This window comes from Chiloscyllium plagiosum, chromosome 38 (assembly GCF_004010195.1).
Source record: "Chiloscyllium plagiosum isolate BGI_BamShark_2017 chromosome 38, ASM401019v2, whole genome shotgun sequence".
In the NCBI taxonomy this organism is placed as follows: domain Eukaryota; kingdom Metazoa; phylum Chordata; class Chondrichthyes; order Orectolobiformes; family Hemiscylliidae; genus Chiloscyllium; species Chiloscyllium plagiosum.
In genome coordinates, this window is record NC_057747.1 from 14,400,801 (window position 1) to 14,422,912 (window position 22,112).

The 22,112-nt window shown below is 40.1% G+C and overlaps 1 protein-coding gene and 1 long non-coding RNA gene across 4 annotated transcripts in view; one reads left to right on the forward strand and one right to left on the reverse strand.

Annotated features, from left to right (window-relative positions):
* The window catches only part of vcla (vinculin a), a 117,924-nt gene extending 101,546 nt beyond the window's left edge, over window positions 1-16,378 (reverse strand). Inside the window, exon 1 of the mRNA XM_043678615.1 lies at window positions 16,024-16,378. Within this exon, the coding sequence (XP_043534550.1) occupies window positions 16,024-16,191 (168 nt within the window). The 5' untranslated portion in view covers window positions 16,192-16,378. The remainder of the gene's footprint in view (window positions 1-16,023) is intronic.
* Window positions 16,379-16,459: 81 nt separating this feature from the next.
* The window catches only part of LOC122541856, a 59,429-nt gene continuing 53,776 nt past the window's right edge, over window positions 16,460-22,112 (forward strand). For all 3 annotated transcript variants that reach the window (XR_006309690.1, XR_006309691.1, XR_006309692.1), the window contains exons 1-2: window positions 16,460-16,978; window positions 18,351-18,397. This is a non-coding gene — a long non-coding RNA (uncharacterized LOC122541856). The remainder of the gene's footprint in view (window positions 16,979-18,350; window positions 18,398-22,112) is intronic.

The window sequence follows — 22,112 nt, forward strand, 5'->3', positions numbered from 1 at the left end:
AGATGGTAACACGAATCAAGTGGACTACTGTGTTTTGGATTTAGCTGAGCTCAGTTGTAGCTGCATTCACTGAGGCAAATGTAGTCAATTCCACCATAGTCCTGATGCATGCCTTGATGATGGGTTAGACTTTGGAAGTCAGCTGCCGAGTTACATGTTGCAGAATTGCCAGCCTTTGAGCTGGTCTGCATTTATCGCAACAGAACTGAAACAGTTGGTCCAGTGAAGTTGATGATGAAGCTCCAAAACCAAAGTACATTCTATCACCTTGCTACTCGAAGTGCTTTCCAAGCAGCATTGAACAGCTGAAAACAAAGTGGAAGGATATGAAGAGCAGGTTTTCTTGTCCATGCAAAACTTAATACTTAAATCGGTTCCACAGTCATGGTTGAGGATTTAACTACCCTACCACTTTTGATTGTCCAAGGCTAGGTCAAACCAATTAACACTCATGGATGTTGATGGAGGTACATGGGTTTTAAACTTAAAGTCACCCACTCACCAAACCACAGGATGTTGATGGACAGCATGCAGGAAGGAAGAAGTGATGCTTTTGTCATATGTCACAGCAAAATAACGAGATTCTCACTTTATGGAGCGGATCCTTTCCTGACACTTGCAGAGTGTATATGTTATTTGCCACTTATCAGTTTACAACTGAAATGCTATCTGGATCTTGTTGCATGCAGACAAGCCACTTCACTATCTGCAGGGTTGTGATCTAATCAGTTGACGGAGATGAACGAGCTCTACATGTATGCAAAACAAGAACAGCATGTTATAATCTTGTTTCTACTGGGTATCCTGAGCAGACATTTCTCGTACCATCACATCCCTTCATAAGCAAAATTCTGGAACAACTTTTTGAATTCACTTAGGTGTTCCTGTATTTTCATTTTGTTTTAAAATGAAGAACAATGATAGATGGAGCTAATCACCTTATTTAAAAAGGTGAAAACATTGTAACAATCCTCTGGGACAGTCACTAATATATAAAGAAATTCCAAAAACCAACAAAAAAACAATAGGCCACCAAGTTACACACCTTGTCGGTCAACTATTAAAAACGGAATACACTTCCAAAGAAACATGGCACTGTGGCTTATATAGTTGTACACTTTCATAGTCCTACATTGTAATTACCCTTTCACTTGCCAAAGAACTCATTTACCTTCGAAAATTTGGAAGGTTAACTAATTTTTCCTGGAATAAAAGGTGTATGTCACAATTCTTCACAGTCAACTTCAATTTCTCTTCAATGTTTCAGTTATTCTCCAAGATACAAGATTTACGTAGGAACACAAGAATCAAGAGCAGGAATAGGCAATTCAGCCTCGTGAGCCCACTCTGCATTCACTATGATCATATTCTGGTCTCAAGTCCCCTTTCCTGCCTGCTCCCCTCAGCAGTTTATGCTATTTTTCATCAGAAACACATCTATATCTTTCTTTAATCTATTACTTAATTCTGCCTCCACTGCACTCTGGGGCAGTGAGTTCCACAGATACAGAACTCTCTGCATGAAGTAGTTTCTCTTCATCTCAGTTTTGTACCTACCTCTTCTCACTCTATATTCCATGGTCTTTTGAGATGTTTCCCTTGTGGGACAATCTGTTTGATGTCTACCTTATCAATCAGCATATGACACACTTTCATTCCTGGAATCAACCTTGTGAACCTCCCCTGAACTGCCTCCAGTGCCACCACATCTCTGCTCAAGTAAAGTGACCAAAACTGGACACAATACCCCAACCAAGACTCATTTGCTTTTTTAATCCAGTCGTTTTGCAATAAATGCTCGGATCATTTGCCTTTGTGTGCTGCACCTGTGTACTCACTTGGAGATTATGCACAAGGACACCCATATCCCTCTGCACTGGCTCACCTTGAATCTACTTCCCAGTTATCTAAATGTTTGTCTTGTATTTTTCTGATCAAATTGGACAACCTTGCACTTATCTACACTTACCTTCATCTGGCAGATTCTGGCCGATTTTCCTAGCCTATCAATATCGAACTGTGAACTCTATGTCCTCATCACAGCCTGCTTTTATAGCTATTTTAGAATCATTTGCAAATTTTGCTGTGTTACACTCTGTCCCTGCAGAGATTATTTACAGTTATATAGACTGTAAATGATTGAGGTACAAGAATTGAACCCTGCAGCAGCCCACCCAGAGAAGGACCCATCTATCACGACTCTGCTTTCTAGCAGTCAGCCAATCTACCATCCAAACTAATACACTACCCCCAGACCGCTGGATTCTAACTTCCTGGTTCAGTCAGTTATGTAGCACCTTGTCAACTGATGATTTAATGGTGAGCCTTCCATTATGTTTCAACTAGACAATTCTCCAATTTTCTTTGAAAATCTCAAGACACTGGGTTTCAAGACTCCAGTAAAGGCCTCCAAGTGATTCTTGCACACAGACTTAAAAAAAGACTTTAAAAAAATCTTTGGTTTCAACTTGCAACCAAGTTGACTCTCGGCAGAACTCAAATTGCAGCAAGGTTTGTATTGAGGAATCCTGCATTCATTCCTTTAGCTTCCAACTGGTTTTCCCCTTAGAGTTCAAAGTTCACCTTACATTGCATAGCAGTTCCTAACAGCTAATGGTTTTGTGAACAATAGATCCAAGTTTCCATACTACAGGTATAGGGTAAAAACAATGACTGCAGATGCTGGAAACCAGATTCTGGATTATTGGTGCCGGAAAGGCACAGCAGTTCAGGCAGCATCCAAGGAGCAATAAAATTGACGTTTCGGGCAAAAGCCCTTCATCAGGAATACAGGCAGAGTGCCTGAAGGGTGGAGAGATAAATGAGGAGGGTGGGGAGAAAGTAGCATAGAGTACAATAGGTGAGTGGGGGAGGGGATGAAGGTGATAGATCAGGGAGGAGGGTAGAGTGGATAGGTGGAAAAGATGATAGGCAGGTAGGACTGGGTGAGGTGAGGGAAAGGGAAATAAGGAAACTGTTGAAGTCCATATTGATGCCCTGGGGTTGAAGTGTTCCGAGGTGGAAGATGAGGCATTCTTCCTCCAGGTGTCTGGTGGTGATGGAGCGATGGCGAAGGAGGCCCAGGACCTCCATGTCCTCGGCAGAGTGGGAGGGGGAGTTGAAATGTTGGGCCACAGGACAGTGTAGTTGATTGGTGTGGGTGTCCCAGAGATGTTCCCTAAAGCACTCTGCTAGGAGGCATCCAGTGTCCCCTACAGGTATAGGCCTAGCTTTATCTATCAACTTTCAAGGAACCACAAGCTAAATATCACTCAAGCCTGCACCATCTTGGTCTTGTTTTCCATTCATAAATGCATTTTCCTGCTTGTTGTGTCTTCTTAGCTGCTTCTCTACTTCTGGACTCCCCCACCCCAGGGAAAAGACTGTCTATTTATCCTGTCCATGCCCCTGATGGGTCACCTGTCAGCCTCCGACACTGCAGGGCTCACCACTAGAGGGCATAGGTTTAGGTGAGAGGGCAAAGATTTAAGGTTCGAAGGGGCAACTTTTTCACACGGAGGGTGGTGTACATATGGAATGAGCTGCCAGAGGAAGTGGTAGAGGCTAGTACAATTACAACATTAAAAAGCATCTGGATGGGTATACGAATAGGAAGGCTTCAGAGGGACATGGCCAAGTGCTGGCAAATAGGTCTAGATTTGGTTAGGATATCTGGTTGGCATGGACAAGTTGGACCAAAGGGTCTGTTTCCTTGCTGTACATCTGACACGATAACTATACACTTGCACCCCCTTGGTCCCTTTGTTCAGCAACACTCCCCAGCAACACTCCCCAGGACCTTATCATAAAGTGTACAAATTCAGCCCTGACTTGCTTCTTCAATTAATTTATCATCTTAATTAAACTCCATGTGCCACTTTTTGGTCCATCTGATCAGTGTCCTGTTGTAGCCTGAGTTAACCTTCTTTGCTGTCCACTGCACCTCCTATTTTCATGTATTCTGCAAACTTACTCCTATATTCACATTAAAATCCATTTATATCAATGAGAAAAAGCAGTGCACACAGTACCAATCCTTCCAGCACACTGCTGGACAAAGGCCTCCAATCCAAAAGAACAACTCTCTACCACTACTCTGTCTCGTACCTTGAAGCTAATTTTGTATCCAGTTGGCTCTCTCCCCATGGATTCCATGTGATTTAACCTTGCTAAAATCCGTCTATCATGCAGCATCTTGTCCGATGTCTTGCTGAAGGCCATATCGCCAACCTCTACTTCTCTGCCTTGAATCTTCTGAGATTTTTGTGTTTTGATTTCACTGATGTGACAGAGACAGGCAGAGCCTAATTTGTCTCTCTTTGCCTGTTCTCTACCAGAGATGCAAATTCATTCCAAAGCTTTCCTCGATTGTGTAAAACCACATAAATAATGTCTAGAATTTGTCATGTCACCAGTTCTTTAGCTAAGTAAACCCACTTGCCAGTTTATGATACTTAGCTTGTAAATAATAAAAATTTCCAACTCTGGTATTGAAGTCACCAAGGAGGATCACCTTGTCACACTCTAACTTATGGTCAGAACTTGGAGGCTGGCACAAAATTTCTCTTTAGACTTGTCTATAGAGTCCAATATTAGGGTGCACACACAAAGGACTAAAAGTGAACTCATTCTGGGCAAGAGAGTGAGCTGAAGGGTTGAGGTGCTTCTTTGCCTCACTGAAGGAACCTCCGAGATGTTCAGCTAGTTTGTTTTTAATGCAAAAGCCAACTGCTTTGAGGGGACATGGTTCTTCCAATTTACTCTTCCAAAAGAAAATCTAATCACCATCTTGTTCATGGAGTTGGTCTTCCCATCCCTTCTGGGTCTTACTTCGGCTAGTAATGTTGGAGTCCCCAGTCATTAGCAGCATGCTATTCTGTTCTGTCACTGTTGGTCTTCTATGAGTGGTTCTCAAGTTCCAGGTTCCGAACTTTGTTTTGAAGGGTGGAAGTTACCAGTGTATGCATTCTTTCAACATGGGATGACCGTCGTACACCAGCCACCATTTGTCTGAATAAGGCCTTGGTCCAGTGGCATGGATGCCAATATGATTCTCTATTGAGACTCCATTGTGAGCAAAGGACATAATATGTATCCCATACACGCAGTGCCCTCAACATTATCCAAACTCTTCATTTCTTGAATCTTTTCAAGTGCTCTATCTTGAGTTATACTATAGCAGCTTTTCCTCTCTGCTCCATGCTAACAAGCTAAGCACAGACAATTATTTACCAAATAACATTTATTTGAAGGCTATACATATCAAATGCTGCACTGTCCAGACTTCCTCGAAACATTTGAAGTGATTCACATGCGGGGGGGGGGGGGGGATGGGGGGATGAATAATTGGGATTAATAATACCATTTCAAAACCAACCATATCAACCCTCTAATAGCTGGGTGCGGCACAACTGCTTACGCAAGTATGATGGCTTTAAAAGATTGGCATGCAGTGGTAACAATCAATATATTGTGGTTGAGAACTCCCTTTTATCAACCAAATGCCAAAAAGGAATTGCCAAGAGTTTAAGTTTCTGAATACTTCGAGCAAAATTTGTCATGAATTTAGAATCAAGACTAATCGTTAGTTGCAATTTCTATTAAATGCTGAAAGAGTTTCTTTTGAATCACTGCATTTCATATTAAAAAAGGCAGCCAGGAGTAAATCAGAGTGTATCCAGTTAGAACCGTCCAACTTATCAAATTTTATAATGGATCAATGAAGGAGGCAGCACCCTGTTAAGTCACATTTTACATAATTTGTTATGACACAGAGACAGTCAAATCAAATCAAATCAGTCTCCTTACCTTTGTATTCTCAACATAATAAACACTCAAAGACACTGAAAATTGACGCCAATGGTTCCTAACCAGTCTTTTTGACGAACCAGCCGTTGCCTTTGTGAATAATTGATACTAGATACCAGGTTTACAACTTAAACAAAAGACTTAATTTACTAAAATACTGCAACTTTAACAGATTAAAGTTAAACAATAAAGTCATCTAATTCATGTCTAGGGTTTAAATCTCCATTCTCACACAAGACAGACAAACACAGATTGGCCAGATTGATCAACATCCTCAGAAAAATCAATGCCCCCTTTTCCAATTTACGATTACGAATATTCAATTAAAATTATTTTCTATTCTCTCAACTTTCAGTAGTTTTAAAGTCTTTGTGCTTTTACATCAAGAGCCAAACTCCTCTCAGAAATTCTCAATTGCAAAACAGTTCCAAAATCTACAGCCCCTCTGTTTACCATGTTCTCTCCCAGACTTGCTGAAGCCAGTTCCCAGTGACCTTGTTAATGGCCAAACATCTGCTATCTGGTTAAACTTGCAGCCACTCTGGAGTTGAAGAGTCTATAGAGTTTGACTTTCATGCCTGGCCTCAAAAACAAATAAGATTGTGTGTTTGTTTTTGAAAAAAAAAGCAGATTTTCACAATCCAAAGGTCGCCTTTCAGCTCTCAGCTCACAGTTAAAAGCTTCAAACCAAAAATTGATAAAAATGGAGATGAAAAATCAAGTACTAACAGATTTAAATTCTGTAATCTGCTTAGTTGAGAAAAGAGTTTGAAAACTTAGAAACCAGAGTGTCATCAATAAAGGAACAATGTTTACTGAATCCTAACTGGACAATGGAGATCAGATTGGCAATGTAAACGCATTACCCGGATGTATTCATAAATTGCACTTGAAAATGAGCCTATAACTTCTCATAAATAGATTTCCCTAACTGCTCTCTACTCAGGAAGCAATTAGCAGCAATCTGTTTTTCCAAAGGAATTATCTTGACAGCTTAGCAAAAAAAAAATGTAACAGAAGAGCAAAAATCGACCTAGTCGCTTTAACTTCATGCTGATGTGTTGTGCCATTAGCAGCATTTTCATCTTAGCTAAGTTTGAGATTGAATAAGAGGCTGAATAGGCTGGGGCTGTTTTCCCTACAGGAGAGGCTGAGGGGTGACCTTATAGAGCTTTATGAAATCACAAGGACATGGATAGGATAAATACACAAAGGTCTTTTCCCTGGGGAGAGGGAATTCAGAACTAGAGGTCAGAGGTTTGGGTGAGACGGGATTGATTGAAAAGAGACCGAAGGGGTAATTTATTCACATAAAGGGGGATGTGTGAATGGAATGAGCTGCCGGATGAAATGGTGGAGACTCAAGATAGCTCAAGACTTTCTAGTAAATTACAACATTTAAAAGAATGGGGACATGAATAGGAAGAGTTGAGAGAGATATGGGCCAAGTGCTAACAGAAGGGACGAGATTAAGTTAGGATATCTGGTCAGCATGGACAATTTGGACTGAAGGGTCTGTTTCCATGCTGCACATCTTTATGACTCTAAAAGTAATCAAATAACCAACTTGCAGTTTTCAAACAATAATTTTACATGGAAAAGTGCAAATATCATCGCAAACTTGACCATAGATCAAGAGTAACCTTATGAAGACTTGGAAGGAAAAGAATAATGAACTAATGACGAGTTCATACTCCCAATTTGTGCATGGTCTTAATCACTATGTATCTTTTAACTTAAGTACACATTTTCCACAATTCAAAGTACAAGAATGTAAAGTGATGTTTTAGCAACATACAAACATTCCCAAACCAAATACTCACTTCCAGGCTTTCACAAGGCACAGGAAATTTGTATGTGTACCCATGTCATGAAGTTTTGTATAGTTGACAGCCAACCATTTGCTCACATCCCTTTCCATGCTCTGTCCACATACTGTCTCTCTCTCAAAGTCTGGTAATTACAACTACGGTAATTAGCCAAGCCTTTTCACAAGAATGAACAAAACCTGAGGTCTACAAGATCTATCAACAAGTTTTAGATGACTGAAGGAGGAGTAATTTTATACATTTGCCCAAAGAGTTCTATGAATATATGCCACATTAAGCTATTTTCAGCATCACTATACATTATTTGCACAATATTAAATTCAATGTGCAAATAAGTAATATTCATATTCATTCCACTAAATTCGAGGTTTCAATACTATTTCCAAGCCAGAAGAATGGCGATACCAAGGGTCTGAGTGGCCTTTCACCATGAAGACGAGAGTTGAAATATAATCAATAACAGAGTCTTACATGTCCAGGCTAGAAAGTCTTGAGCTATCTTGATTTTGGTGGTCTCACTCAAATTCTTGTGACAAGGAGTCCATTATCACAGGGTTAACAAATCATAGACAACAAAAAGTTGATGTACCCTTTGTTATGCTCAAATGTTGATCCACAGTGTCATATGGAAATTGGCAGTGTTTAGTTCTACATCGAGTAACACAAAATCAAAAGTTGTTTCATGGTGCTGCTAAGTGGCCCAAATGGGAAAAAAAATTATTTACATCTCTGGCCTTGCACAAAATAAACATGGCTGTTTGGTTAAATCACAAACTAAAAGTCCCGAATATCAATGGGATTGTATTCAAATAACAGTTGAAACCGGTGAGTGGTGAAAATAGCCCCTTTATTCAGTAATAACAACACAAGTTCAAGGAGACAATAGAATCCTGAAATACAGTTTATACAAGAGCCCCTTTACACACAGTTATTACATTCATTAAAATTTCATTACTATGGTATTACATTTTTATCTCTAGTACACAAAGGTTTGAAGGGCTCCTGTCCTGGGAGACAGGAGCTCAATTAATGTGTTAAATGCTGGCTTCTACTTCTGATGGGATTTAGAGCACCTATCCGGTCTACTTACATAATTAGGAGGTGTTCGTTCTTTTGTCTTTTAAGTTTGCAATTGTTAGTCAAAGTACTAGGCCTATATGATCTAACTAAGTTATGATGTGGAGGGGTCGGTGTTGGACACAGGTGGACAAAGTTAAAAATCACCTGAAGAAGCAGTGCTCTGAAAGCTATTACTTCCAAATAAACCTGTTGGCTGGTGTTGAGATTTTTAACCAACTAAGTTAGAAAGTGTCCCCCCCCCCCGGGTCCCAACACACACCTCTCATGTCTGGCCCCCAATGATCTAGTGATGAGGTCTTATAGACAATACAAGTTATACAGCAGTGAACAATAGGCTGTACATTATCAGCACTGACAAGAAATGAAAACACACAAAGATTGGTAATTAAAATGATTTCTCAAAGTAGTGTTCGTGCAAAATCTTTAATGCTAAATGACCATATAACCCGGACCAGTAATCCATGCTGATTGAATAAATCGGCCTTTATTGCACAGGATTCCAGGACATTTAAACTGGCATTTGAGAGACAATTTTTTCTTTCAAAGCAATGCTAAAAAAAACCTTTGTTGCAGCCTGGCTTAAAATTTAATCAAAGCCTGGCATTGAAATATCATAGGAACAGAAGGAGGCCCATTCTGTCCATGGACCCTGCGCCATCATTCAAGATTCTTTTTGACTTTTAATTTCATTATCTGCTGGATTTGAACCCACATTCTCAAAGTTGGTATGGGGTTGTAGATTGCTAGGCAATTATATTACAGGTCATTTGTCTGCAACGCATGTTTCATTAACACAAATTCACTGCAACACAATTTACAAATTGAGGACACTGTCTCTAAACCGCAAACTTTTAGGATGGGTTGGCTGAAACATGATTACATTGCCAACATTTTAAGTGCTGTTTCTAAAACACGATTTTTCTAGAACGTGGGGGTACACAAGAATGCAACCATCGCATTATAGAAGAATTACCACTTCACCACCACCTCCCCCGTACCACCATTTAATACAATCATGACTGATTCAACACTTCAATGAATTTACCCAACCCATCCCTATTAACTGAATCACTCACCAGGGCAACAACTGTCCGCCAGTCCACTTGTATCCCAATCATCACTCTCATCTAAGACAGGATAAATGCCAGTTTTCCCCTTAATTTACTATTCTTTCAAATTGTCCTGATGAACACAAGATGAAAAGCTTTGACAATAGTTTCTCAGCAAAATTCAATTTCTGTACTACTAAATGATTTAAAATTTTATACAAGGTATGTACACTTTAGTTGGTCAAGAAAGTGCCATGAACTAGGAAGTGGCTGTAATAAGTTTGTTGGCAACCAATCTGTTTTTTGCTGCAAAATAGTGTGGCCATGTTAAAAGGTCTAATTATTTAAAGACAATAAATTTTAAATTTACTATGCATCCTAATTTAAGAAATGTAATTTTTATTTCAACATTTTCTATGCAAAAACCAGAATCCAGTCTTGGGAATGATATTCTGTTGTATTCAACTACAATCACAAACCTAATAGTAATCATGTGAGTTGAACAATCATTTTAGAGATCAAGAACATTCAATTTAAATGGATAGCACTCCAAGAGAATTCACAATAGACCTGCCTCTTCCCAGTACTCACTTCTACAAACTGCTTTCTGCAACATAAACAAGACATTTGACCTCATTACCTAAGCATTTGCTTTTTACATCAAAATTCCAATATTATAATAAGCTTCAAATTATTAATGCTCCAAAACAATTTCTGATGTTAAAATTTTTTATGCTAACTTTTACAGTAATGTTTTTCCCCTAAGATCAAATGAAATACCAAACCCATACCCAAAAATACATTAGTTAACACCAAGTTTCTTGTCATTTCCCCACCCACCCCAAAATGAATGACATAATGTTAGAATTACAGGAACAATAAAGGTGACCAAAGAATTTACCAACACAGAACATCAAAATTTCTTCAGGGTATCTATTTATTAGAAAAAAAAAAGTAATTTGGAGTGTCAGAGAGCAGCACCAGCACATAACACTCCTCACGAAGCAAAAAACATGCAACCATCAATTTTTCCATTCAAATTAACATGAGGAAAATCAGGAGTTGCAAACTTGCTTTCCGAAATAGCACCCAATCAGGAAACTGATCTTGTTACTTTGGATATTTGACAAAATCTGACCACTATAAAATGTAGGCATCATTTCAGTAAACATCAATTCAGTAAACCATTATGAAATGCAGGCTTCAATTAAGCAACTGCTTAGGAAGAATCAGGCATCATGGACTTTGACAGAATATCAAGCTTAACATACGGCCATTTCTTTTGAGCATTGTACAAATAGATTGAGGAATTCCCAAATAAGTAGCTCATTTGGACCTTTAGACAATTCAACAACTTCCATGCAAACAAAACTAAAACAGAACAACACAGAAGACACCAGGAGGAAATAGGAGTGTGGGTGTGAGGCAAAGAACAAGAGACATGTCAGTTGCATTAAGCAAGTAGAGGAAATACTGTCCTGCAACCAAGTACATGTATGAGCTAAGAGATACAGAAACCAACTTTAAGAATGTATATAGGATATAAGCAGGCAGAGAGAGAGAGATAAGCTCTGAATTTTGTGAAAAAGAGGCTCAGCAGAGCATGACTCAGATCAGATAAGAACTTACAGTTAACAATAGGATGCTGGAGGCAAGGGTAATGGTTAACAAGGTGGAAAAGCAGTCATAATGTCGAGCCATTTAACAAGATTAGGTAGCATTCAAAATGTGAGGTCAGTTTAACAAGGTGAAAAGTATTCATTATGTGAAGTCAGTTATTCATTGTGTAACAGCAAATAGCTTAATCTTTACGACTGACGCTCACTGATTGTAGCGGTCACCCAATTAATATGTATGTTGCCTGGTCTGGATGCTCCTCCCTGTAAAATGACTATATAATTCATTGACAAACTGCTGTTCCAGATAAAACAGTGAACTCAGGTATCTGTGCACATGGACAATTGTTCTCTCTCCCTCCAGGGCCCAGAATAAAGATGGAGGAGGTAAAACTGTACTGCATCTGAGCACTTTGCTATGACTGACAGGAAGGGGGAGAACTGGGACAACAATTGTAAACTTGGTAGTGTACAAAACATACCAAAACAGCAAGAGGATAAATTCATTGGAAAGGTGAGCAAAGGAAGGAATGTAGAACAAGCTTTCATTATGATAGTATCTCAGAATATTCAAAAGCATTTCACAATTAGCATTCAGGGGAAACAGTGGCAGAGTGACAATGTCACTGGACGCGTAATCCAGAACCCCAGGTTAAGGTACTGGGGACAATTAAAATCTGCAGTGAATAAAACAGTGAACTCTCATGGCAACCATATGACCATTGTCAATTGTCTGTTTGCTGCGTCTACATAGGTTTCTTCCAGATGCTCTGTTTCCTCCCACAGTCCAAAGATGTGCAGGTCAGGTGAATTGGCAATGCTAAATTGCCCATAGTGTTAGGTGTGTTAGTCATGGGTAAGTGTAGGGTAAGGGAATGGGTCTGGGTGGGTTACTCTTCAGATGGTCAGTGTGGACATGTTGGGCTGAAGGGCCTGTTTCCATACTATATGTAATCTCATCTAATGCCTTTCTAAATTGTATGCTATCTATAATGTCATCTAACTTTTTGTGAGCTGCAAATTGGGATATATGACTTCCTAAGCTACTATCCAAGTTGTTAATAAATATGAATAACTGAGGCCCTAACATGGATTCTTATGGGACGCCACTGTTGATATCCTGCAAATTTGAGTATGTTCCCGTTATTGATTTGTAACGAGTGTTGAATTTTAGATTTTCAAGGTTCACGTTTCCAGATGTATTCTTAATTTAGTGTCACTCATGCACCAGTTTTCCCCAGTTTGGTATCAGTGAATAGCTTGCTCTGTCTTTTCATTGGCGGAAAGAAAGGCAAGCATATTTTCCACATTCTAATCTACTTCTATAACAAAACCAAGCTCTTCTGGAGTACTGTATCCAGTTCTGGACTCCTGTTATGAGAAGATTATTATTAGGCAGAAGAGATTTACCAGGATGTTGCGAGGAATAGAGGATTTGAGTCATAAGGAGAGGCTGGATAGGCTGGGATGTTTTTCACTGCAGTGTAGGTGGTTGAGATGTTAGGTTATTTTCCAGGAGGTTTCATTCATGAGATGCAATTCGCACACACCAACTTCTGCAAATAGTTAAAGTTTATTAAAACCTGTACAAGCAAGGTGACCCCCTTTAACACGCTTCACAGGTGTGCAAAGTTGAGTCAAAAGAGGTCCCAAACAAAGGAAACACATCCCTATATACAGGTCAGTTGGTAATGCATACAGGTAGTCTGGCCACTACCTCTCCACCCCCACACCCCCAACCAAGTTACCCCAGGTACATTGGTAAGGGGAGGTCATCCTCAGACATCATGTAAACGTAAAAGCTCTAATCCTGGGAAATCATTATGCAAATGATTTCCTGACTCAGTGACTGCCCAATTCAACGTAGGTGTGATATGCCCTAGCTCCGGGGCAAACGAGTTCTGGCTCCGCTATTTCCCCAGGCAATATAGGTCCGATACACTTCAGTATCGGGTGAACGATCATGCAAACGAATTTGATTGTCTGGGGGATGGCTATGAAAGCATTTCTGAATGGAAGGGACTAAATAAAGAGTTTAATTAGATAAAGCAGGATGGTAATAGGAAATGGCTGACAAATGAAGTGGGAGTCATCCACATTCCTGCATGAACGTCACCCCCATCCATTTCCAGAACGTTCAGCTTCTGAAGAAGTGTAACCCTTTAACATTGCATTCATGTCCAGAGAGATAGAACAATTTAATCTTTTAACATTAGAGAGGTTACCTTAGAGGTTTATAAAATCATGAGGGGTATAGATAAGGTGAATGGCAAGTGTCTTTTCCCGATGGTGGAAGATTTCAAAACTGGGGCATATTTTTAAGGTGACAGGACAAAGATTTGAAAAAAATGGAAGCAACATTATTTTTAAACACAGCGTGGTTGATGTGTGGAATGTGGATACGGGTACATTCGCAACATTTAAAAGACATTTAAATATGTACATGAATAAAAAAATATCCGAAGGGATATGTGCTAAGCACAGGCAGGTAGGGCTAGTTCAGTTTGGGATTATGGTCAGATTCTAACAGTAAGACTGGAATCTAATATATCTCAAGATAGCATGTGTGACAGAATTTAGTCTTTACACAGAATAAATAGTGTTATAAAGGAGCTCAAATTTAAGTCGTTCTCCACTTTGCCTTCTCCTTGACCTTCATCTTGAATCCAAACCCTTCAATGTGGGCTTAAAATACGTGACAAATACTAAACCACAAAAGGGAGTCCAAACTAGAGGGCACAGGTTTAAGCTGAGAAGGGAAAGATACAGATGGAACCTAAGATAACATTTTCATGCATAGGGTGGTGTGTATATGGAATGAACTGCTAGAGGTGAAGGAGGCTGGTACAATTACAACATTTGAAAGACATCTGCATGAGTATATGAATACGAATGGTTCAGAGGGACATAAGCCAAATGCTAGCAAGTGGGACTACATTAATTTAGGATATCTGGTTGGCATTGGTGAGTTGGACTGAAGGGTCCCTTTCCACGCTGTACAACTCTGACTCGATGGATTGGTTGAACTTAAGAATCTGCTTCCATGCTCCATGACTCAGTGGCAATGTTTTCAAGGAATTTAAGAGAAAGACCTTGAGACTATAAATGTTAATTGATTTACTCAGAACAAACTGATGTGTGGAAAAGTTCTATTGAACGTCTCAATTTTAGCACTTTCCTATCAATAACGAGGACTCCAAAACAGGGGGCATGTTTTCAATTGCTGAGAACCCAAGCTCGGGAATTTCATCCCTACATCTCAGCCTCTCTTTCCTCTTTTCGGACCTCCTTAAAATCTGTCTATTGGGTTGTCTATGCTGATGTCATCTAACATGCTTATTGTAACACATATTTGCTTTATAATGTTCCAGTGCAGGGCCTTGGAAGGTTTTACTATACTTATCTAGCACCTTTCATGTAGGTTGTTGCTGTTCCATTGAATAAGTCTTTTACTATCCTCTGAACTGTCTCTTCTGCCGGCTTTGTCTTTGATTTTGTTTCAGAATGCTCCTTTGTAGTACTTTTAATCATCTTTGATAAAGAAAGATACCTTCAAATATTAGTAAAACAGAACTAATTAAGAATGGTACAGGAAAGCAAATCTTTTTTCTTCCACACTTGCTCATTTTTGGCTAAAAATGGCTATATTCCAATGAAAATGCAGTTTGCACATTAGTCAATTCATCAGAGACACGTGAAGAAGATGGTGTCTTATCAAAACATCCTGTTTGTCAATGCCCAAAAGTTATACTTTTGAACTGAAAAGTGTCAGCCTAGTTGAAGACACATAATAAAGTACTACTCCATTTCCTATTCAAAAAAGATATCAAACACATTACAATTCTCCAAGCAATGTCACAATTTGTGGCGTAAAATTCCATACAAGACCAGTTCAGTTACGTGTGACAATGTCATCTTCCTGTCGTCACAAAAATCAGCCTGCCCCAAACCTCAAACCAACTTAGTTTTCACACGTGGTAAAAAGGGAAGCTTTAACTGTGTATATTTTGAAAACTTAAGTTGAGATTTTCCTAAATCAGTTCCAAACTGAAAAAACTGGCAATAGTCAGTACAAGAAATTTGTTCCCACGGGGTAAACTCAACTGATGGGAAGGAGGAAAGCAAAGCCTTTCGAAACTCTCATTGGGTTTGGTTTAAACAATTAAACATGAAACTATTAAACATGTATAAGAGGTCGCCCGACGGAAAAAAGTTGCAACACCCAACCTCAGCTAGGTGGCAGACCCATTGAAACTATCTTGAAGTATAACGATGCCATTCAAAAAGCACACACCCAACTGAAGAGTTTTTGTAGCTCAAACTTGGAGGAAGAATATCAACGATGGGCAACAAAATTAATCTCAAGTTGTTTACGTGCAATGCATATTTGATAACGTGGGCTTATTTGGGCAACAAATAAACCTACTGCAACCGAAAAAAACTGTCACGCTGACTCGACTAACTACATCATGCAAGAACTCCATTAACCCTGTAAATTAAACATTTCTCTCCCTCTCTCCAACTTGGATTGAAAAAAAAGTCATTTTGTTAATCTTACGACTTTCTAATTAGGGAAAAGTCATATCTACTGTATATTAATCGCCCCTAGGGGTTTAACAAAGCACATTAAAAAGTACCTACCCTGACCAGATTGCTGACAGCTGCCTGTACTGCAGCAACGGGACCGGTAAGGTCAGGTATTGCTTTCCCATCGACTTCACCCTCTTCATGCATAATCACAAGATGAGAAATTTGTTGAGCCACTGGCTCCAGGATACTTTCTATCGTTTTCGTGTGAAACACAGGCATTGTTGCAACTCGACTGACAATTGGCTTTCAAATTCAAGGTAAAACAGATGAAAGAAAGGAATATGATCGTGCAAAAAAAGGAACGATTATCAAATAAAACTCCACTTTCCGTCCCACAGTACACAAACACTCGCGAATAGCCCTTTCTCCTCGAAAGTCTCCAGAGTAAACGCCTTTCCTTCCCCGCCCCTTTCTCCCTTCACCATCCACACACGCCGCCCCGCCCTTTGTGAATCGACATGGCATCACCACTCGATCGCCGCAGTCGAGTTTCGCACCCACTGATTGGTCGCTCGAGCCATCAATCAGGTGCTTTTCCTCCCGCCCCTTCCCACTTCCGACTTTCTGTTCGGTTGAAGACTGTTGTTCTCCACCGTCAACTCCCGCCCCATCCCTGATGCCCTGTGTGGGTGACGTCAGTCATTCTATTCCCTTAAATGGGAATTTTGTCCGGCAAAATGGAATGTTCAGCGCTGCTTGAATTGGCGAGCGTTCCAAACCGTTGAGTGCGTGTTTAACCCTCCCCCCAGACCCAATACCCCGCGAGCAGATTCAGTGGTCCGGAAAGATCATCCACGATGGTGGGCGCTGTAATCGTTTCGGTATGATGCACATCGTTTTTTCCTCAAACAAGGTGACTCCACGAAGTTGTTCGAGGATGAGGTCTTAATAGTAGAATTGGAGCTTTTAAGCGACTGAATGGTGTGACCGGAACAGCTGTACAAATTGTCCACGATTTGCAGATGTTTTTTGCGCAAAATGTTTTTCAGCACGGTGTGCTCTTTCAGTAAGTGCGACGTTGAGTTGCAAGTATCTTGACACTGTTGGTTGAAAAATGTTGGTTGAGCTTCATAATGCGCCGAGGACAGTTCAAATGCTTTAAATAAGCGCACAAGGATTGATTAGTGCCGCCCCTATATTCTGATGTACAACTTCCCGAAAGTGTTCTTTCATACTGGATTAGATTTATTCTCTCTATAATTGGACTATCCTGTTTAATTTACTAGAAGGCTGACGTTCGCCTATCGTAAAGAATTTCACTTCAGCTGGGTGTGCTGTTTCTGTTTTGTCATTTGGAGTTCACTCAATTGATGTTTGTAAAGTTTGATGTTGAACGTTTATTTTTTCCACAACTCAGTTTAGTTGTGTAGTTGACCGGCTAAAAGCGAAGTCGTAATATTTTTGCCAGTTGTGTTTGAATTATAAGACCATAAGTTATGGGAGCAGCAGGCCATTCAGTCTATAGAGTCACTCTGCCACTCAGTTGAGATCATGGTTATTCTGGTATTCTTCAAATCCACGTTCCTGCTTTTCCCAATAATGCTTACTGATTAAAATGCTGTTATTCTCAGCTGAGCCCAGCCTCCACAGCCCACTGTGGTAAAGAATTTCACAGATCCACTATCGTCAGATAAGAAATTCCTTTTCACTTTTGTCTGAAATGTGCAACCCCTTCTGCGATTATGCCCTCTGGTGCTGCACTCTCCCACAAGAGAAAACAGCCTCATTGTATCTACCTTGTCAAATCCTCTAAAAATTCGTAGGAGTGAATTACTGCATGTAAGAAATGGGGAAGTGTGTTGTTTTTGCAGATATAGAAAAGTAAGTGTGTATGTGCAGAAAAGGAGTACAGGGAAAAATATCAGCTAGGCAAGCATTAGGGAAATGTATCTTTATCTTTAATGTATAATTGTGGATAATTGAATACTAACTTTAGTGCAGAATTATTAAAGCAAATAATTTCTTTCATCATGTTTTAAATAATTTAGCCTCAGCAAAATAGCTGAGATAGCTGAAACGCATAAACTAGGCAAGAAAAGATACATTGTCATAACGTATGTTCAGGAATGGAATGTACCTATGAAAAATGGAAGATGTTACAAGCAAAGTAAAAGAACATCAAGATACAAGTTTAGCCTTATGTCAGCACTTAGAGGGAAAGGTTGTCAACTTGGAGAAAAGGGGGCAATAAGGGCGGAGCGCAGCTGGGTAGTGGTAGAATACAATAAGAAAGATTGGGTAATGTCAGAGTCGGTAGAGATGACCTCATGCAGCTCAAAAGTATAACTGTCTACTAGTTTGAATGTTCATTAAATTGTCTTGTTTCCAGTTTTGATGGTCTCGTCTAAATTTTATTAAACTTGTTTCTAACACTGTAGATGCTGGAATTGGAATCGAAAACAACTAGTGCTGGCGATCACAGCAGGTCAGACAGCATTCATGGAGAGACATTTGGAGGTGCCGGTGTTGGACTGGAGTTACAAAGTTAGAAATCACACAATAACTGGTTAAGGACCAACAGCTTTCTTTGAAAGCACTAGCTTTCAGAGCGATGATCGAAAGCTAGTGCTTCCAAATGAACCTGTTGGACTATAACCTAATGTTATGATTTTTAACTTCATGGAGAGAGAGCAAGCTAACATTTTGAGTCTAAATGACTCTTCATCAGAGCTGCAGTCAAGTGTGGAGAGGTCAGCATTTATGCTGTCGGTCTGGGTGAGGTGGATGCTGGGGCAGTGAATGTAGGCTGCTTGTGGAGAAAAGATGTTGATAGTATTGGTTAAGTGATGGGAATGTGACAATATTTCCAGCCAAATTTGCAAGAAGAGACAGGCCCCCTGGGTGCTGGGGAGGGGAGGGGGGGAGGTGAAAGAGGACGTGATAACAGAATGCAACAAGCTAAAAGATAAAAGAAGAAATGGCTCACAGTTTGAAGGTACTGAGCTCAACATTACATCCAGAAGGATGTAAAGTGCCTAGTCTGAAGATGAGATGTTGATCCTCTGCTTGGTACTGTGATTTACTGGAACACTGCAACATGCCAAAGATAGATATGTGAGTATCTGAGTAGGACACTGTTAAAATGACCAACAATTCTAAGAATCTTGTATGTTTCAGTAATGTTGCTCCTCCTTCTATGTTCTAATATATGAAAGGCCCAACCTACTCAACCACTTCATATAAGATGGAGCTTCCATGTCTGGTTGTCTTGCGAACCTTCTGTAATGCCGGTATACATTTACTTAAGATGTGTCTCAAAACTATTCACAGAATTCCAGCTGACCAATGTTTGTATAGTTTTTAGCAAAGCCTCCCCAATTTTATAGAGAAACAATCAAATGTCAGATAACAGTTTACCTAAGCATTGGGACCTTGCGATCTTGTTCAGATAATCTGAAATTCAGATAATTCATGTTCCTGTGTACTCCATTCCCTTTGAAATATAGGCCAAAATTCCACTCACTTGTCCATATCAGCTGCTGAACCTGGTTGCTGGTTTTACAATTCATGAACAAGGATTTCAATCCCTCTGTCCATAGTTTTTTGCAGTCTTCCTCCATTTAAATAATCATTTCCTCTCTTGTTGCCAAAGTGCATAATCTCATTCTATCACTGCATAATCATATTCATTTCGTCCACTTACTTAAGCTGTCTGTATATCTCTTCAGGGATCTTTTATAAATCCTCACAACTGGCTTTCCAAACTGGTTTTTACGTCCAACAGGTAGAGGAACAGAATTCGGCCCATTGATTCCACTCCACCATTCAATTATGGCCGATATGTTTCTCAACTCCATTCTCCTGCCTTCTCCCCACAATCCTTAATCCTTAATTACTTCACAAAAACCCTCACTCTCCACCACAAACATGATTATAGTACATTCATTTTCTTAATTCAAATCATTAATTTTTTTTAATGTAAGTAATTGATCTATCGTAAGCACTGATCCCTGTGGTACTATTTTAGTTGCCATCCTGAAAATGTCCACTTTATCCCTACTTGGTTTTGAGTTAGCCAATCCTCTATTAATGCTAATATACTCCCTCCAACATCAGTGGCCTCTTATTAATGGCCTAATGTGTGGTCCCTTATCAAATGTCTTCTGAAAATCCTCAGATGAAGAAGGCATTTAGTATGTTTACTTTATTTGGTCAGAGCACGAAGTATAAGAGTTGGGAGGTCATGTTGCGACTGGACATTGGTTAGACCACTTTTGGAATATTGCATGCCAATTTGGTCTCCCTACTAGAGGAAGGATGTTGTGAAACTTGAAAGGGTTTAGAAAAGATTTACAAGAATTTTATTCGGGTTGGAGGATTTGAGCTAAAGGGAGAGGCTGAATAAGCTGGGGCTGTTTTCCCTGGAGCGTCGGGGGCTGAGGGGTGACCTCTATCAAGGCTTATAAAATCATGATTAGCATGGATAGGGTAAACAAACAAGGTCTTTTCCATGGGTTGGGAGAGTTCAGAACGAGAGGGCATGGGTTTACCTTGAGAGGGGAAAGATTTAAAAGGGGCAACTTTCTCATGCATAGGCTGGTGTGTGTTTGGATGAGCTGCCAGTGGAAGTGGTGAAGGCTGGTACAATTGCGACATTTAAAAGGTATCTGGGTGGGTATATGAATAGGAAGGATTTAGAGGGATATGGGCCAAGTGCTGGTAAATGGGACTGATTGGGTTGGGATATCTGGTTGACATGGACAAGTTGGATCAAAGGGTCTGTTTCCATGTTGTAAATTTCTCAGGCATAATTGCCCCACCATCAAGTCGTGCTAATTCTGCTTGATCATAGTTTGTATTTCTAAATGCTCTGCTATTACTTCATTTATAATTAACTTAAATGTTTCTGAACAACAGATGTTGTGCTAAATGAGCGATAGCAAGACTTTTAATGTCTCCCTTTTTTAAAATAAAACTTACTTGACATTTGAACGTTTTCTTAGGTGAGCCTACTTAGAAACAAAATTCTTGTTTCTAGTTTGTTAATGACCAATTTTGTATATGAAATATGCAAATTTTGAGATAAAGTACATGTACTTTTTTTTTAACCAAATGCCTTGACATATTGAAAAAGTTTGCATGGAGCATTTAACTTGCGGCGCGCAACCAAACAGTTGATGCTTGAGTTGAAAAGTGTGGTGCTGGAAAAGCGCAGCAGGCTAGGCAGCATCCGAGGAGCAGGAGAATTGATGTTTCGTGCATAAGCCCTTCTTCAGGAATGAGGGTGATGTGCTAAGCGGGCTGAGATGAAAGGTAGGGGGGAGGGGAAATTTGGGGGAGGGGTGCGTGTTACCGGAACTGGGAGCCGTCAGTTCTCGTAGAGCGGTTGCCAACAACCCACGCTCGGCGGTTAAATGTAACCCCGGAGCAGACTCACCGAACTGGAGACTTTTCCAGCTGATATACTCTTTTCCAGATATAAACATTCATGTGAACAGCAGAGCAAGGCTAAAAAACACATTCCATTCTGGTTACATACAGATAAGAAGATTCACACGGGGAGGTGTGTAATAAGATTCACACGGGACTAAGCAACACCTCCATTCCGGTTAGATTCACACATGTATTGGGACATAATTTTTAACCGTTTCACCACACCGGTCAAGAGGGCGGTGCTGAATCCGGGGGTTGGGACTGAGATAAGGTGGGGGGAGGGGAAATGAGGAAGCTGGAGAAATTTACATTGATTCCGTGTGGTTGGAGGGTTCCGAGGCGGAAGATGAGTCGCTCTTCCTCCAGGTGTCGTGTGGTCAGGGTCTGGCGATGGAGGAGGCCAAGGACCTGCATGTCCTTGGCGGAGTGGGAGGGGGAGTTAGTGTTCAACCATGGGGCAGTTGGGTTGGTTGGTGCGGGTGTTCCCTGAAACGTTCCACAAGTTGATGCTTGCCCAGGTATTAGCATTTACTGCTACATCAAACTAGGATTTGTCCCATTGATTATGTCTGAATACCTTCAGTAAAGGCAGTCCATTTAAAACACTATTCGGTTATCTGTCTTTGTGTATGTATCTAACAACTGTAATATGCGGGTGAAGAGAGTTGGTATAGATCGTGCTTTTCTTTTCATTTATTTGCCTCGATTGTTTTTCAGCCTATCCCTGACAAACAGCAGTGCAAACAGGATAGCGATATATGCAAGTT